Source organism: Coregonus clupeaformis, chromosome 21, assembly GCF_020615455.1.
Source record: "Coregonus clupeaformis isolate EN_2021a chromosome 21, ASM2061545v1, whole genome shotgun sequence".
Taxonomy (NCBI): Eukaryota; Metazoa; Chordata; class Actinopteri; order Salmoniformes; family Salmonidae; genus Coregonus; species Coregonus clupeaformis.
In genome coordinates this window covers 12564401-12583278 of record NC_059212.1, presented here as the reverse complement: position 1 = coordinate 12583278, position 18878 = coordinate 12564401, and the positions used below count along the sequence as shown (strand labels likewise).

At 42.7% G+C, this 18878-nt stretch overlaps 1 protein-coding gene across 2 annotated transcripts in view; it reads right to left on the bottom strand.

Annotated features, from left to right (window-relative positions):
- Positions 1-3968: 3968 nt before the first annotated feature.
- Positions 3969-18878, bottom strand: part of LOC121534932 (ATP-dependent zinc metalloprotease YME1L1) — a 41488-nt gene continuing 26578 nt past the window's right edge. Inside the window, exons 8-18 of one of the 2 annotated variants that reach the window (XM_041841557.2) lie at positions 18364-18516; positions 17693-17845; positions 17344-17476; positions 17031-17093; positions 16752-16864; positions 15975-16130; positions 10085-10236; positions 9608-9734; positions 9103-9176; positions 7400-7486; positions 3969-4485 (exon numbers count right to left, since the gene is read on the bottom strand). In XM_041841557.2, the coding sequence (XP_041697491.2) occupies positions 4342-4485; positions 7400-7486; positions 9103-9176; positions 9608-9734; positions 10085-10236; positions 15975-16130; positions 16752-16864; positions 17031-17093; positions 17344-17476; positions 17693-17845; positions 18364-18516 (1355 nt within the window). In that variant the 3' untranslated portion in view covers positions 3969-4341. Of the gene's footprint in view, positions 4486-7399; positions 7487-9102; positions 9177-9607; positions 9735-10084; positions 10237-15974; positions 16131-16751; positions 16865-17030; positions 17094-17343; positions 17477-17692; positions 17846-18363; positions 18538-18878 lie in introns of both variants that reach the window. The other variant, XM_041841556.2, reaches the window with a different exon arrangement.

The window sequence follows — 18878 nt, the reverse complement described above, 5'->3', positions numbered from 1 at the left end:
ATTCTCTTTATTTTGTTTTTTTGTTTTGCAAACAATGGCTAACTAAACACCACTTAATTGTAATTTAAATATATCAACATTAAAAAGAGTAGAGTAGAGAGGGGTACATTATTATTCCCTAGGGGCAATTCATTTTGCAGCAAGTAATAAAAACAACATGAACACATGACCAAAAAAATGTATATATAAGAAAGAAAACAGTATATACAGCTGTATACAGTACTACTACAAGTTATTGACAAAGATGATAGCATCTGTAGTGAAGGACCGGATAGACCTGTTAGTTTTAAACTTGGGGCGCCTGTATCTGTGATCTGAGGAAAGTATCATAAATTCAATAAATAAGACTGCTGGGAGTCTCTCAGAATGGATTGCGCCTTGTGTATAAATTGTGTTGATATTATGTTATGCCCAATAGAAATGAATGGTGACATTCTGCACTGTCGCCTCATATAAAACAATTGATTCCAAATCCATAATGCTGGAGTATAGAGCCAAATTAAATGTCTTTGCTGTCCAAATAAACATTAAACAAAAATAATGGGCATACTGTATTAAAAATAAAGAGGCTACGTTACACAAAAATCTGATTCTATCAGTTTATTTACACAGGTGCAAATGTTTGCAATGGCTAGTATTTTGGGACATGTAGTTAAAGTTATGCTCATTTTCAGAATTGTTTATTTTAATATAACGTTTTTTTTTTTTAATCTAGTTTAGCTGATTTCCGACTTACCTTGGGTGCTGTCGTTTTACTCAAACCGTTAGCTGGTTATTTATCAACGTCCAGAATCTCCTGGCAAGCATTTTTTGAGCATGTAGCAACTACACTGTAGTTGAACATGCATATAATTCTGATGTCAGGAAAGGTGTGTATATCAAACAGATAACCAACCACAAACCACGGTTAATATTATAGCAGGGTTTTGTTTATTACATTTTTGAGCTGCACAAAACGTCTGTCATATCATTGAGAGAATAAAAAGCATGTCAGTCAATTGTATAGCCATCCAATGGATACAGTTTTCCCGTTAAACCCCATTCATATATACAACTAAAAGAGGGTAAAAGGCCAAAAACAGCAGCTCGAAATGTGTTACTTAAGCAAGAAAAACAAAAATGTACAACGTATAGGCCTACAAATAATGATACTGGTTATACACTTGGGAATGGGGTATACAGTGCCTTGCAAAAGTATTCAGATCCCTCGGATTTATTCACATTTATTTTTTGTGTAAAAATCTTTTTGTCAACAATCTACTCAAACTACTCTGTAATGTCAAAGTGGAATATTTTATTTTTATTTTTAAGATGAATAAAAATGAGAACTAGTATTCAGCCCCTTTGTTTAGGCAAACCTAAATTAGTTCAGGAGTAAAATTTGGCTTAACAAATAACATAATAAAGTTACATGGACTCCCTCTGTGTGAAATAATAGGGGTTGGCATGATTTTTGGATGACTAACCCTTCCGCTGTCCCCCATACATACAACATCTGTAAGGTCCCTCAGTCAAGTATTGAATTTCAAGCACAGAATCAACTTCAAAGACCAGGGAGCTTTTCAAAAGCTTAATAAAGAAGGGCAGTGATTGCTAGATGGGTAACAATAACAAATCAGACATTGAATATATCTTTAAGCATGGTCAAATTAATAATTATGCTGTGGATTATGTATTAAACCACCTAGACACATCAAAGATACAGTCGTCCTTCTGAACTGAGCTGCAGGACAGGAATGAAACTGCTCAGGGATGTTACCATGAGGCCATTGGTGATTTTAAAACCGTTCCAGAGTTCAATGGCTGTGATGGGAGAAAACTGAGGATGGATCAACAACATTGTAATGACTCCATAATAATGACTTCAATGACAGAGTCAAAATAATACAAATATACAGAATAAAGTAATACTGAAAAAAAAGACTGAAGAAAAAAACCACAGCAAAGGAATACACTTTTTGGCCTAAATGCAAAGCCTTATGTTTGGGTCAAATCCAACACATCACTGAGTAACTGCCTCCTTATTTTCAAGCATGGTGGTGGCTGCATCATGTTATGGGTATGCTTGACATCGGCAAATACTGGGGAGTTTTTCAGGATAAAAAGAAATGGGATGGTGCTAATCACAGGCAAAATCCTAGAGGAAAACCTGCTTCAGTCTGCTTTACACCAGACACTGGGAGAGGAATTCACCATTCAGCAGGACAATAACCTACAACACAAGGACAAATCTACACTGGAGTTACCTACCAAGAAGACAGTGAATGTTCGTTAGTGGCCAAGTTACAGTTTTGACTTACACTACCGTTCAAAAGTTTGGGGTCACTTAGACATTTCCTTGTTTTCGAAAGAAAATCAAATTTTTTGTCCATTAAAATAACATCAAATTGATCAGAAATACAGTGTAGACATTGTTAATGTTGTAAATGGCTATTGTAGCTGGAAATGGCTGATTTTTAATGGAATATCTACATAGGCATACTGAGACCCATTATTAGCAACCATCAGTCCTGTGTTCCAATGGCACGTTGTGTTTGCTAATCCAAGTTTATCATTTTAAAAGGCTAATTGATCATTAGAAAACCCTTTTGCAATTATGTTAGCACAGCTGAAAACTGTTGTGCTGATTAAAGAAGCAATAAAACTGGCCTTCTTGAGACTAGTTGAGTATCTGGAGCATCAGCAATTGTGATTTCGATTACAGGCTCAAAATGGCCAGAAACAAATAACTTTCTTCTGAAACTCGTCAGTCTATTTTGTTCTGAGAAATGAAGACTATTCCATGCGAGAAATTGCCAAGAAACTGAAGATCTCATACAACGCTGTGTACTACTCCCCTCACAGAACAGCACAAACTGTCTCTAACCAGAATAGTAAGAGGAGTGGGAGGCCCCGGTGCACAACTCACAGGTCCTCAACTGGCAGCTTCATTAAATAGTACCCGCAAAACACCAGTCTCAACGTCAACAGTGAAGAGGCGACTCCGGGATGCTGACCTTCTAGCCAGAGTTGCAAAGAAAAAGCCATATCTCAGACTGGCCAATAAAAATAAAAGATTAAAATGGGCAGTCTGAGATATGGCTTTTTCTTTTTTTTCAGATGTGAATAGAGAATACACAGCAGAAGTGGGGAGCGAACCAGGATATGAGAGGTTGTAGGGTCTCTTAGGTTTAATTGTTACTTTGACAATTGTTTAGACCTAGAAACCAGATAATTTAAAGCTATTTCATAATAAATGGATAGACTAATCTGATTCAAAAACAGAGGATCCAATGGCCTGTCACAGCTTAATTTGCCAACGTTGAGTTTGAAGTGAATGAAAGCATAATTTCGAAGCACAGCAGCATTCCCTTCCATCTATATACACACAGTATTGACATATTTGATAACATAAATACATAGAGTAAGTGTTCAGACTGACCAAAGTGCTAAGAGACATTTGAATTGTGGCTCAAATCCAAAAGAGTCCCTACTCCGGGTACACGTACATTCCCAAAAGGCCACCTCTGAAACGACCTGGGAATATTGGTAAACTTGAGAAAAGTTGTTAGACTATTTAGTGGGAATCAGAATCCTTATTACAAAGACATGATTGACAGTCTCAGGTAGAGACAAGTGTATTTTACTGATGATAATATTATTTTGTAGTGATTCTGAGGATCCAGGGCATGGACTCACTGGACTTGGACTTACTAGGCATAAAACATTCAACACACATACACACACACGTACACGTACACACACACACACACACACACACAACAGGGTACATTGAAAAAAAGACAGACTCATAAACAAGGGCATATGACAAGAAGGGGATACATTCAAACTAAAAACTAATGTGTGTACAGTGTTTGTTTACATTTACTTTGTTTACAAACATTGGCATAAAACAAGCTTATATTTTGGGTTCTGATGGGGTACGACAGTTGAACTAAGCTCATGAGGCATTTATAAGTTATATTCTTCAAGAATCAAGAATCAATGGGTACATATAATTCATTTATAAATCTAAAAATGGATGTAGCAACTGCTGATTGCACCTACCAATTTGAAGGGAAATCCCACAATCCTCCTTGTTATCGACAATAAGGATCCTAACAACTATCCAGACATTAACAGGAAGATAAGACTGTGTGCGTAGTTTGCGTACATATTTTACATTAAAAAAGAATCCTATCCTGAAGCCTTGATTTTCATATATTTACATTCCAACACCTTCCAAAAAGCCAGTCCCGCCACTTCCTATGCTTCCCTACCCTAATCCACAGTAATTTTTTGTCTCTCCACCCCACCCCCGTCTCCCCAATAACCAGAGTGACGCCTCCACTCTTGGAGGTCTCATCTGATCTCCAGGGCCTTGCCCTCCAGGACCATCTTGATCTCTTTGGCATCCAGCGTCTCGTATTGCAGCAGGGCGGTGGCCAGGTTCTTGTGCTCCTTGGCGTGGGACTTGAGGAGCGCCCTGGCCCGCTCGTACGAATCCTGAGGACCACACAAACCACCAGAAGAGTCAGGAAATTATTTTTACACAGGCAGGGGCATTGTCTCACGTCAGTGGTCTGCACTGATCTGTCTGATAGCTCCCAAACACTCATGGGATAGCTCAAAATAAGTTTGGCTACAATATGCTGTCCTAACATTCTAAAATGTTACCAAGGTGACATCGTCCACTGAACCCCCTTTCATCCTAAAAAGAGTCAGAGTAAAAAAAAACGATATACTTGTAGCTAATATTTAAGCGATAAGGCACAAGAGGCCGTGCTATGTGATTAATACAGTCACAGATAAATGGTGTTGTTCGGCCCGACACGAAATTATGGGCCAGTCAACCCATTTACCTGTGACTGTATTCATCACATAGCGCACTCTTGCATGCCTTATCACTTTTATAGAACAGTTAACAACATATTAAAATAACAATGAATTACATATTTTAATTTATTTTGATAAGTAAATTCCTACAATTTCATTCTTCCACCAATTTCATTCTACCACCAGTCCGGTTAAAAATCTGTTTGTTCTTTTGGTCATGTTGCCACAGATGCGACCAGTCGTTAATTCTGTTGTTATGCAAAAGGTCTGGTCGTCCGTTGTAACAAAAATGTTTCCTATGCAGGCTGACTAACGTTTGTGTCACTTGCTAGCTAGGAATGTCCACCAGAGCTGTTGCCAGAGAATGTAATGTTCATTTCTCTACCATAAGCCGCCCCCAACGTCATTTTAGAGAATTTGGCAGTACGTCCAACTGGCCTAACAACCGCAGACCACGTGTATGGCGTTGTGTGGGCGAGTGGTTTGCTGTGAAAAGAGTGCCCCATGGTGGCGGTGGGGTTATGGTATTGGCAGGCATAAGCTACGGACAACGAACACAATTGCATTTTATCGATGGCAATTTGAATGCAAAGAAATACCGTGACGAGATCCTGAGGCCCATTGTGAGGCCCGTTTTTTAAAAAGGTATCTGTGACCAACAGATACATATCTGTATTCCCAGTCATGTGAAATCCATAGATTAGGGCCTAATGAATTTATTTCAATTGACTGATTTCCTCATATGAACTGTAACTCAGTAAAATCTTTGAAATTATTGCATGTTGCGTTTATATTTTTTTCAGTATAAATTTACCTAAGGTGTTTTGTGGTTGTAGAATCAGTATTTATGAATTTCTAATTGTGTACAAAAAATTTCTAGCTAGCTAGTTTTCAGGTTAAGCCGGTGTCTGTTCTGCCGTGATTAGCCTCTGCAGAGTCCCCAACAAGCGGATGTTTCGGTTTTCAGGTCAAATGGAAAGAGAGCCTGTGACGTGACTTCCGGTTTTGGACATTAACAAGGCGACACTCAATCCTAACTCCTCCTTCACATTTACTGGATTGATTGAACAGTTTTTTTTTCTTCTCATTTTTTTTCTTCTTATCAAGACCAGTATGTAGGAGATCTAGTTTCAGGCATTTCTTTAACCCCTGCTATGTTAGGTTAGCTGTGATTAGTGCGCAGAGTTCTTCAGCACAGCTGATTGCTCTAGCTGCGACGTTATCGCGTTGGCCAAATGTTACAAAGTACTAGCGAGGCACAGTGCCAGCTGTCAGATTCCAATACATGCTGATTTCTGAGAACAGTCCCATAACATTATCAACAAGCTGGGAAACTAGCTACCGTAATGGCCATTCAAACAAGCTAGCACTAGGCTGCTAGCTGGAGCACGTTTGCTCATCTGATCGAGCATGGTTTGCTGTAGTAGCCAGTGCATCATAGCTACGGAGAGCGGAGTGATTTTCAGAAGTAGGAACTAGTGTTAGGCGGATGAGCAACATCTCAATTGTTAGAGATGAGTTCCACTATCGACGGCTCATGGCAACTGCGTGTCGCGTTAGAATGAAGCCTGTAGCTCAGTTGGTAGAGCATGGCACTTGCAACGCCAGGGTTGTGGGTTCGTTTCCCACGGGGGGCCAGTATGAAAATGTATGCACTCACTAACTGTAATTCGCTCTGGATAAGAGCGTCTGCTAAATGACGTAAATGTAAAATGTAATGGACCCGGGGTTGAGTGAAAGGGCTTCAAATCAAATCAAATGTTATTTGTCACATGCGCCGAATACAACAGGTGTAGACCTTACCGTGAAATGCTTACTTACAAGCCCTTAACCAACAATGCAGTTTTAAGAAAAATAAGAGTTAAGAAAATATTTACTAAATAAACAAAAGTAAAAAAATAAGTAACACAATGAAATAACAATAACGAGGCTATATACAGGGGGTACCGGTACCGAGTCAATGTGCGGGGGTACAGGTTAGTCGAGGTAAGTGAGGTAATATGTACATGTAGGTAGGGGTAAAGTGACTATGCATAGATAATAAACAGCGAGTAGCAGCAGTGTAAAAGAGGGAGGGGGGGACAATGCAAATAGTCCGGGTAGCCATTTGATTAACTGTTCAGCAGTCTTATGGCTTGGGGGTAGAAGCTGTAAAGGAGCCTTTTGGACCTAGACTTGGCGCTCCGGTACCACTTGCTGTGCGGTAGCAGAGAGAACAGTCTATGACTAGGGTGGCTGGATTCTTTGACCATTTTTAGGGCCTTCCTCTGACACTGCCTGGTATAGAGGTCCTGGATGGTAGGAAGCTTGGCCCCAGTGATGTACTGGGCCGTACGCACTACCCTCTGTAGCGCCTTGTGGTCGGATGCCGAGCAGTTGCCGTACCAGGCGGTGGTGGAGCTATAGAAAGTTTTGATATGTTACAGTGCAATTAAGGGCTTAGACACACCTGTAAATTGTGTCTGTTATTTCCGTAAACTGTATAACTCTGAATGAGCTAGGTTGAGAAATGGGGAACATAAAAACCACAAGACAAAGAGCACCATGTCAGGGCCTTGGGAGGACGATGGAGGTGGAAACGTACCTTTAAAAGTATCCTGACTTCATGTTCGATGGCAGCCTGTGTCTCCGGGCTCTGCTTGGTTTGGTCAGCGTAGGTCATGACACCCAGCTACAACACAGGTGAGAGAGTGTGAGTGAGTGAGAGAGATAGAGAAATATATACTGTCACAATATATACAGTGCATTCAGAAAGACACCTAGAATCTTTCCACATTTTGTTACGTTACAGCATTATTCGAAAATTGATTAAATTGTTTTTCCCCTCATCAATCTACACACAATACCCCATAATGACAAAGCAAGAACAGGTTTTTAGAATTCTTTGCAAATGTATAAAAAAATTATAAATAAAAAGATCACATTTACATAAGTACTCAGACCATTTACTCAGTACTTTGTTGAATCACCTTTGGCAGCGATTACAGCCTCGAGTCTTCTTGGGTATGTATGGTATACCTGTATTTGGGGAGCTTCTCCCATTCTTCTCTGCAAATCCTCTCAAGCTCTGTCAGGTTGGATGGGTCACTGCACAGCTATTTTCAGGTCTCTCCAGAGATGTTCGATTGGGTTCAAGTCCAGGCTCTGGCTATGCCACTCAAGGACATTCAGAGACTTGTCCTGAAGCAACTCCTGCGTTGTCTTGTCTGTGTGCTCAGGGTCGTTGTCATGTTGGAAGGTGAGGTCCTCAGCACTCTGGAGCAGGTTTTCATCAAGGATCTCTCTGTACTTTGCTCCGGTCAACTTTCCCTCGATCCTGACTTTTCTCCCAGTCCCTGCCGCTGAAAAACATCCCCACAGCATGATTCTGCCACCACCATGCTTCACCGTAGGGATGGTGCCAGGTTTCCTCCATACGTGATGCTTGGCATTCAGGCCAAAGAGTCCATCTTGGTTTCATCAGACCAGAGAATCTTGTCTCATGGTCTGAGAGTCTTTAGGTGCCTTTTGGCAAACTCCAAGGGGCTGTCATGTGCCTTTTACTGAGGAGTGGCTTCCGTCTGGCCACTCTGCCATAAAGACCTAATTGGTGGAGTGCTGCAGAGATGGTTGTCCTTCTGGAAGGTTCTCCCATCTTCACAGAGGAACTCTAGAGCTCTGTCAGAGTGACCATCAGGTTCTTGGTCACCTCCCTGACCAAGGCCCTTCTCCCCCGATTGCTCCGTTTGGCCGGGAGGCCAGCTCTAGGAAGAGTCTTGGTGGTTCCAAACGTGTGTGTGCCTTTCAAAATCATGTCCAATCAATTTAATTTACCACAGGTGGACTCCAATCAAGTTGTAGAAAATCTCAAGGATGATCAATGGAAACAGGATGCACCTGAGCTCAATTAAGAGTCTCATAGCAAAGGTTCTGAATACTTATGTAAATAAGGTATTTCAGTTTTTTATTTTTAATACATTTGTCATTATGGGGTATTGTGTGTGGATTGATGAGGAAATGTTTTTATTTAATTCATTTTAGAATAAGGCTGTAACGTAACAAAATGTGGAAAAGGGGAAGGGGTCTGAATACTTCCCGAATGCACTGTATGTAGTGCTGCAACATAGGGTGGTTCCCATTCATGCCAATGAAGCTCATTGAATTTAATTGAGAAACAGAACAAGATCTCTGTAAAGGTTCCACACTAGGTCATAGGTCTTGAAGGGCATACAATACAAACAGCAGGAGTTTGCTCATGCAGTATAAGACATTAATTAATTTCCTCTTTCCTGACCAAACATAACTTACCCTCTCACACATTCCAAATCTGGTCACCATCATTTTTGCAATTTTGGTGGCAGCATCAAAGTCACTTGATGCCCCTAAAAAAGAAAAAAGATGAACATGTATTTAATATATCGTTTGTTTAGTCTTGGACTCTTGGAAGATTATTAACGGGCTAAAAGATACCATTGGCTCAGTGAATCAGAGCATGGTGCTGGCAACAGTAAGGAAGTGGGTTCGATTCCTGCATGGGTCACATATACTGAAAATATGTGTCACTGTCAATGTTCGACAATTCTGTAAGTCACTTTGGATAAAAGTGTCAGCTATATGACTATATCATAAATCCCCCAAACTTGAATATGATTTATTTTACATTTGGAAGCCAGGATTACCCCCTCCCCCGAGATGCACAATCCCGTTTTCGGGAATATGCTTTTGCACTACAGTACTGTGCTTGGTGTATACTGTAACTCTGTACTCTAATTGCCCTCCTGCTCCTACACTAACTCTACATCCCCCTACATACCAGTGGTAATGAACTCATTGCCAAATATGATCTCCTCTGCCACGCGGCCTCCCATGCTGACATCCATCTGGGCCAGCAACTGAGCACGCGTCTCGCTCCAGCGGTCATCCTCCGGGAGCATAGACACCTGGGATGGACAGTGGGGGAAGAGGAGTGAGGCCTGGCAGCAAACGGAAACAACCATTTCACACTTGACGATTCTAAAAACATAAAAAACTATGATTTTAATTTGCAAGACAAAAAACTGGAGGAATTAAGGGACTCTTCATAATATTGAAATTATGCATTATTCTATTGGCATGCTCAGCAGAACAGATTCCTGAAAAATACTTGGTTTTATTTCGGCGTCATAGCGTTCATATAAGAAACCAGTATAAAATTCCACTTTTTTCATATTCTAATAGTCTAACCATGTTGTGTTCCCTACCCATCTTGTTTCCTATATGTTAAAATGTCCCTATTTCTAGTCCTACTTACATGACCCAGGGAAGGCCCTCTGGGCATGATGGTGGCCTTATTGATAGGCATGGCGTCCTTGGTGTAGTACGCCACGATAGCGTGGCCAGACTCGTGGTAGGCCGTGATCTCCTTGTTCTTCTGGTCTATCTCCACACTCTTCCTCTCTGGGCCTGTGGGAGGGAAGAGATGGATAGAGATAATCACTTGATTTCCTGCTCGGTCCCTGAATCCCAAATATACCCCTAGGAAGATCTGAGAGGATTGTATAGGTGTTAGTAGTCCCGTCTTGTTCACTCGACTATTGGAAGTCTGGGCGTAATTCAGGTTTGGATTTCTAGTTTGAATGGGAGCGGTCAGAGAGTCGGTGTCATTCAGCGCTCACTTTTGATTGGCTCTGAGTAGAAATGCTTTTTCCCCTTGTGTTCAGTTGTAGTTCTTTTCTTCTTTGTCCGTGTCTCGGTTTAAGTAGCCTATGCGGAATTCGCTTTGTATCTTACAGAGTGTCACGCCCTGGCTCTGGGGACTCTCGTATGTTGAGCCAGGGTGTTAGGTTCTAGTTTTGTGTTTCTATGTTGGCCAGGGTGGCTCCCAATCAGAGACGGCTGTTGCTCGTTGTCTCTGATTGGGAGCCATACTTAGGTAGCTGTAAGGCATTCGTTTCGTGTGGTTTCTTGTTCCTTTTGATTTGTGTTTTGTATCGAAGGACTTCACGTTTCATTTGTTGTTTTGTTCGCTGTGGTGTACAATAAAATAAATATGTACGCATCTCACGCTGCGCCTTGGCCCGCTTCTTTTCAAGACGATCGTGACAGAAGAAACCACCACGACTGGGTCAAGCAGCGTGATGAGGAGTAAGGTTGGAATTACGAGAAATGGAGAGAGAATTGGACGAGAACCATGGAGGCCTGGTCCACGGGGGAGAGACAAGCCCAGAACATTTTTAGGGGGGGGCTCACGCCGTGGACGACGGGGCAGCAGGAGTACGGGATAGAGTGGTTCAGAGGGTTGGCAGAGGAGGCCGCCAGGTTAAGGGAGTTACTGGACACCAGGGGGAAGGAGTATGTAGAGGCACGGCGAGAGGTACTGGGGTGTGTTGCCAGTCCGGTCCGGCCCGTTCCTGATCCCCGCTTAGGGCCAGTGGCGTGTGTTCCCAGTACGGTTCGGCCTGTTCCTGCCTCTCGCACCGAACCTGTGGTGCGCGTCGCCAGCCCAGTCCGGCCTGTTCCTGTCCCTCGCGCCAAGCCTGTGGTGCGCGTCACCAGCCCGGTTCGGCCTGTTCCTGCTCCCCGCACCAAGCCTATGGTGCGCTTCATCAGCCCGGTCCGGCCTGTTCCTGCTCCCCGCACCAAGCAAGTGGTGCGCTTCATCGGCCCGGTTCGGCCCGTCCCTGCTCCCCGCACCAAGTCAATGGTGCGCGTCGTCAGCCCGGTCCGGCCTGTTCCTGCGCCCCGCACCAAGCAAGTGGTGCGCTTCATCAGCCCAGTTCGGCCTGTCCCTGCTCCCCGCACCAAGCCAATGGTGCGCTTCGTCAACCCGGTTCGGCCCGTCCCTGCTCCCCGCACCAAGTCAATGGTGTGCGTCGTCAGCCCGGTCCGGCCTGTTCCTGCTCCCGCACCAAGCAAGTGGTGCGCTTCATCGGCCGGTTCGGCCCGTCCCTGCTCCCCGCACCAAGCCAATGGTGCGCGTCGTCAGCCCGGTCCGGCCCGTCCCTGCTCCCCGCACCAAGCCTGTGGTGCGCGTCGTCAGTCCGGCACAGCCCGTGCCTGTTCCACTGGTGCCTGGTCCGGCACCGGTCAGCTGCTCCACTCCGGAGCTAGAGCATTCCGCTCCACCAGTGTTCAGTCCAGCTCCGGCCAGCAGGGCCAGACCGGATCAGGGGCGCTTTGGGGGGTTAGAGAGGGAGTGGGAGTCATGCCCGGAGCCGGATCCACCACCGAGGCGGAGTGCCCACCCGGTCCCTCCCCCTGTTGTGTTTGGTTGGCGCGGCCGGAGTCCGGGGGGTACTGTCACGCCCTGGCTCTGGGGACTCTCGTATGTTGAGCCAGGGTGTTAGGTTCTAGTTTTGTGTTTCTATGTTGGCCAGGGTGGCTCCCAATCAGAGACGGCTGTTGCTCGTTGTCTCTGATTGGGAGCCATACTTAGGTAGCTGTAAGGCATTCGTTTCGTGTGGTTTCTTGTTCCTTTTGATTTGTGTTTTGTATCGAAGGACTTCACGTTTCGTTTGTTGTTTTGTTCGCTGTGGTGTACAATAAAATAAATATGTACGCATCTCACGCTGCGCCTTGGCCCGCTTCTTTTCAAGACGATCGTGACACAGAGTTTTTTCTACATAGACAAGTCTTGGACGTGCCGCCTAACTGTTTTTTTGGGCGCCTATGTCAAACAGTAAAAAAATATATAATAATAATAATAATAATAATAAATAAAAAATGGGATGAAAAAACGTTTTCAGTGTAAACTTTGGATGACTAAAATGAGATATAAAGTATGTAGAAAAGATATTGGACACACTTACAGTGCATTTGGAAAATATTCAGACCCCCTTGGCTTTTTCCACATTTTGTTACGTTACAGCCTTATTCTAGAATGGATTAAATTGTTTTTTCCCCCTCGTCAATATACCCCATAATGACAAAGCAAAAACAGGTTTTTAGAAAATTGTGCAAATTTATACAAAATACAAAACTGAAATATTACATTTACATAAGTATTCAGACCCTTTACTCAGTACATTGTTGAAGCACCTTTGGCAGCGATTACAGCCAAGAGTCTTAATAATAATAATATGATAATATGCCATTTAGCAGACGCTTTTATCCAAAGCGACTTACAGTCATGTGTGCATACATTTTTGTGTATGGGTGGTCCCGGGGATCGAACCCACTACCTTGGCGTTACAAGCGCCGTGCTCTACCAGCTGAGCTACAGAGGACCACTTCTTATATATGATGCTAGAAGCTGGCACACCTGTATTTGGGGAGTTTTTCCCATTCTTCTCTGCAGATCCTCTCAAGCTCTGTCAAGTTGGATGGGGAGCATCGCTGCACTGCTATTTTCAGATCTCTCCAGAGATGTTCGATCGGGTTCAAGTCCGGGCTCTGGCTGGGCCACTCAAGGACATTCAGAGACTTGTCACGAAGCCAATCGTGCATTGTCTTGGCTGTGTGCTTAGGGTTGTTGTCCTGAACCTTGTTTCTCATGGTCTGAGAGTCCTTTAGGTGCCTTTTGGCAAACTCCAAGTGGGCTGTCATGTGCCTTTAACTGAGGAGTGGCTTCCGTCTGGGGACTCTACCATAAAGGCCTGATTGATGGAGTGCTGCAGAGATGGTTGTCCTTCTGGAAGGTTTTCCCATCTCCACAGAGGAACTCTGGAACTCCTTCAAAGTGACATACATTTACATTTACATTATAGTCATTTAGCAGACGTTCTTATCCAGAGCGACTTACAGTTAGTGAGTGCATACATTTTTTTAAAAATTTTCATACTGGCCCCCCGTGACCATCGGTTTCTTGATCACCTCCCTGACCAAGGCCCTTCTCCCCCGATTACTTAGTTTGGCTGGACGGCCAGGTCTAGGAAGAGTCTTGGTGGTTCCAAACTTCTTCCATTTAAGAATGATTGAGGCCACTGTGTTCTTTGTGACCTTCAATGCTGCAGGAATGTTTTGGAACCCTTCCCCAGATCTGTGCCTTGACACAATCCTGTCTCGGAGCTCTACAGACAATTCCTTTGACCTCATGGCTTGGTTTTTGCTCTGACATGCACTGACAACTGAGGGACCTTATATAGACAGGTGTGTGCCTTTCCAAATCATGTCCAATCAATTGTATTTACCACAGGTTGACACCAATAAAGTTGTAGAAACATCTCAATGATGATCAATGGAAACTGGATTTACCTGAGCTCAATTTCGAGTCTCATAGCAAAGGGTTTGAATACTTATGTAAATAAGGTATTTTTTTATTTTTTTTTATTTATAAAATTTGCAAAAATGTATAAAAACCATTTTTTTCTTTGTCATTATGGGGTATTGTGTGTAGCTTGAGTAGGAATAGTAAAGGGGTCTGAATACTTTCCGAATTCACTGTATATATTTCTAAATAAGATCATCTTTGAGAACTAACAATCACCAAAATAAAAGCTAGACAGTAGCTATGTTTCCATCCAATTGGTGACCGATTTTCATGCGAATATTCTCAAATCTACATAAAGAAAATATGCGAATTTTCCTACCAGTGATGTGTTTCCACCAAACGGACTTGTTGCGGATAAAAATCAGTGCGTGATGACGACGTGCACACAAAATGTACTTTTTAGGTTAAGTTTTAATGCACCGAATAAAAATCTAACATTCAATGTGTTTCCATCGCATTTTCAACTCTAACAATCGTTTTGTCACAGAAACTGTTGTGTTGAATAGCAAAATGTGCCTACTCTGGTCTTGGCATGTGCACTCTAGCCAACAGCTCACAGATACAGTGTGGGTAGTCTGTACAGATAGGCTAGTTTACATGATGAGATTATTATGGATATTTTTATTTGTCAAATGGCAGTCAAGCATCGATCATCATTTCACTAGAATCAGACCCTCTATATTTATTGGAAAGGAGCATCAAGATCACTGTGCACTTTCACCACCCTGTGAAGTTCATCATAAGTTATTTCATCTGTAGCCTAATAAACTGCATGGTTTCCCGAGTTGTAGTGGGAGGACCACACAGCGTATCATCGCGTGACTCCAAGTTTACGTCGATATGATGGTTATTATATCAATATTTGTGCATAAAGGCGTTTCCATCGCCATTTCTTGCATTCATTATTTTACAGACACAAAAAGATCCTACCATGTCGAACAAACAAATGATCTGTCTGCATTTACAAAATTGTACCGAAATGTCTTGTTTCCACCTCGAGATGAATTCACCTTTCAGTAGGACAATAACGTAAAACACAAGGCCAAATATACACTGGAGTTGCTTATCAAGAAGAAAGTGAATGTTCCTGAGAGGCCTATTTACGGTTTTGATATAAATCTACTTGAACATCTATGGCAAGACCTGAAAATGGTTGTCTAGCAATGATCAACAACCAATTTGACAGCGCTTGAAGAATTTTGAAAATAATAAATGGATAAATGTTGCACAATCCAGGTGTGGAAAGCTCTTAAGAGACTTACCCAGAAAGACTCACAGCTGTAATCGCTGCCAAAGGTGCTTCTACAAAGTATTGACTCAGGGGTGTGAATACTTATGTAAATGAGATATTTCTGTATTTCATTTTCAATACATTTGCAAACATTTCTAAAAACATGTTTTCACTTAGTCATTATAGGGTATTGCGTGTAGATGGGTGGAAAAAATCAATTTAATCCATTTTGAATTCAGGCTGTAACACAACAAAATGTGGAATAAGTCAAGGTGTATGAATACTTTCTGAAGGTACTGTATATAGTGCATATATATAGTCTTGTGAGTGTGCATAGAGTCAGTGCAAGATAGGGTCAATGCAAATAGTCTGTGTAACCATTTAATTAACTATTTAGCAGTCTTGTGGCTATTTAGCAGTCTTTTGGCATGGGGTTAGAAGCTGTCTCAGAGCCTGCTGGTCCGAGAACCGATGCTCCGGTACCGTTTGCCGGACGGTAGCAGAGCGAACAGTCTATGGCTTGGGTGGTTGAAGTCTTATGCAATTTATTCGGGCCTTCCTCTGAGAAGCCTGGGTTTCCGAGGCTAAGGTGTAAGCAATATGGTGCCAATTCCACGGCCTATCAAAGAGTAAGATGGGCTACCACCATATTGATGACACTTGTCTAATCCTCTCAGATCTAAACAAGTGCATAGGGGTAGGGGCAGATTTGTGATTAAGGGGTGTTTTCTATTTTCTCCCTATTCCTACACCAGTGCTCACCCATGAGGATCTTGTCCTTGGCAAACTCCAGCTCTTTGAGGGTCACCATTTCTTTGCCGTCCACCGCCGCCTTCAGAGCCGCCTGGTTCACCAGGTTCTCCAGGTCGGCCCCGGAGAAGCCCACTGTGCCCCTGGCGATGATCCCAGCCTTGATGTCTGCATGAGGAAGCCAGGTCGTTAGCAGGAACAGTGACAGCTAAGCTAGGTCAACTACAGTGTCTTACTAGCATGTTACCACTGCAGATTCTCATATAGCCATCTATTAGCATGTAGCCATAGTCTATTTAGCATGTATCCGTTATAATAATAATAATATAATAATATGCCATTTAGCAGACGCTTTTATCCAAAGCGACTTACAGTCATGCGTGCATACATTTTTTTTGTGTATGGGTGGTCCCGGGGATCGAACCCACTACCTTGGCGTTACAAGCGCCGTGCTCTACCAGTTGAGCTACAGAATCTGCATGTTGCCAGTGCAGATTCTTATATAACAATTGTATTTTAGTATGTAGCCTTTAGCATGTAGCCATATTCTATTAGCATGTATTTTTTAGCATGTCACCGTAGTCTATTTTAAAATGTAGCCATTAGCAAGTAGCCATAGTCTGTTAGCATGTTACCACTACAGATTCTCATATAGCCATAGTCTATTTGCATGTACAGTATCCATTAGCATTTAGCAAAGCAGATTCACTTATGTGTGAACCTAGTGTTCATTAGCAATAGACTCAAGCTATGGCCAACACATATCACACATGTATGTTGCTCACGTACCAGGGTCTACTTTGATCTTCCTTAAGTACCAGTTGAGGATTTCTGTGCGCCCTTTCACGTCTGGCTTGGGGACAGTGACCTGCATGTCAAAACGTCCCGGCCTAATCAGAGCGCTAGGGAGGGAAGGGGGCGATAGTTAGGAGGGAGAGCTTCACTCCGTCTAGGTTTGTTTTAACATGGCAAGTCATTCTGTACTCATGTAAACTAATGCAACACAGGCACTGTGAAAAATAGACATTTCATTGTGAAACATTATGAGATGAACAAAGCTTAACATACTTATCCAAAGCCTCAGGGAAGTTGGTCGCTCCGATGATGATGACCCCTTCGTTTGGTTTGAATCTGCGGGTGACAAACGTGAAAAGGTTAAGGAAAGTCAGGTTTCTCCCCACATAAAGTAACAGTGGTGCTACACCACGGTAGTGTTCAGTACGGCACACCAGTGCAAATCATTTTGCAACAAAGAATCTGTGTTCTTATTGGACAAATTCAGGTAGAAGCTCTCTATTTCACTCCGTTTCAAAATAATATATATATATATATATATATAGTGTCATTGAACACAACCCAGAAGAACACATTGAAAACATACCCGTCCATCTCAGCCAGTAGCTGGTTGATGGTCTGTCTGGAGTAAGGGTGCATGGGAGACTCGATTCTCTTCCCTCCGACGCTGTCCAACTCGTCAATGAAAACCACGCATGGGGCGTTGGCTTTAGCTTCCCCTGCAGACAAGTCATGTATAGAGAGATTGGGTTGTCTAGGGCAGGGGTCTCAAACGTATGGTTGATAAATTATGACACAATATCATCTAGCATGTTAACATTGTTGCAACCAGGTTTGGGTAAACAAAAAAACAAAAAAACAGGTTAAAGTACAACATTAGGTTCAGGGTTGGAAGCCAGGAATAGGGCGAGACTTGAAGATGAGATGGGACTCACTGAAGAGGTTCCTGATGCGACTGGCTCCAACCCCCACAAACATCTCATCAAATTCCGAACCGGTGGCGTAATAGAAGGGGACGTCGGCCTCTCCAGCTACGGCTCTGGCCAACAGAGTCTTCCCAGTGCCAGGAGGGCCAACCAGCAAGATCCCTACAGAGAGAGAGAGCGCACAAGCAATAAACAACTGTAAAATATGAATATTGTATTACTGTATATTATCAGACGTTTTTTTTTAATGAATGTTGAAAGAAGAACAACAGATTGAAATCCAATGTGAGATAAAGTAAATTAAAAGTGGTGACAAAGATGGCAACATTTTCGTCTTCCATCAGAGGAAGATCTGGCTGCCTGCCTAAACAACTTCTTGAATTCAGCATTGTTCAGTTAGTCTAAACCCAGGTCGTGTTCATCAGGACACGGAACAATTTTTTTTTTTTTTATGTTTTGTAACGGAAAACAAATGTGAGCGTTTCTTATTGGACAAATCCAGGTAGTGTTTCCTGTTAAATGTGTTCTTGTTTGGTGCCTAATGAACACAACCCTGATCAACTAAAGACCATAAAATGTATGCAAGGATGACTGACTGTAAGTCGCTTTGGATAAAAGAGTCTGCTAAATGGAATATTTGATATATTATTATTATAAAACAGCTTGACGGTCTGCTGCACCTTTCGGCAGTTTCCCTCCGAGGACGGTGAACTTTTCTGGGCTCCGGAGGAACTCCACCACCTCCTGCAGCTCGTTCTTGGCCTCGTCCACCCCCTTGACGTGCTCAAACGTCACGTTCTTCATTTGGACAGGGTCCACCGCCGAGTCCAGGCCTGATGTGGTTCGGAATCGCACTGTCCAGAATGGTTAGAATAAGGATCGAAATCACACTGCTCGGATGCAAACACATTCTTAGCTATGGTTAGATTTTTTTTGTTTGCCAACAAATCACTATTTTTTAGAAGCATTCAGTAAAGTAAATTGATGGAAACGATTAGTAACAATATCACAACATCAAGTTCTCGATTACTCATCATCAAATTTGTTGAGCATTCTTTTTGTGTGTAAATTCTGAATGCATCGGCAAAAGGTTAAAAGGCTCAATCTGGGAGGCTGTTCAATTGTCATTTGAATAAATGATATAGGCTACCCATTCATTTATGAAGAATGTAACTTTAAACAGATAATATACAGC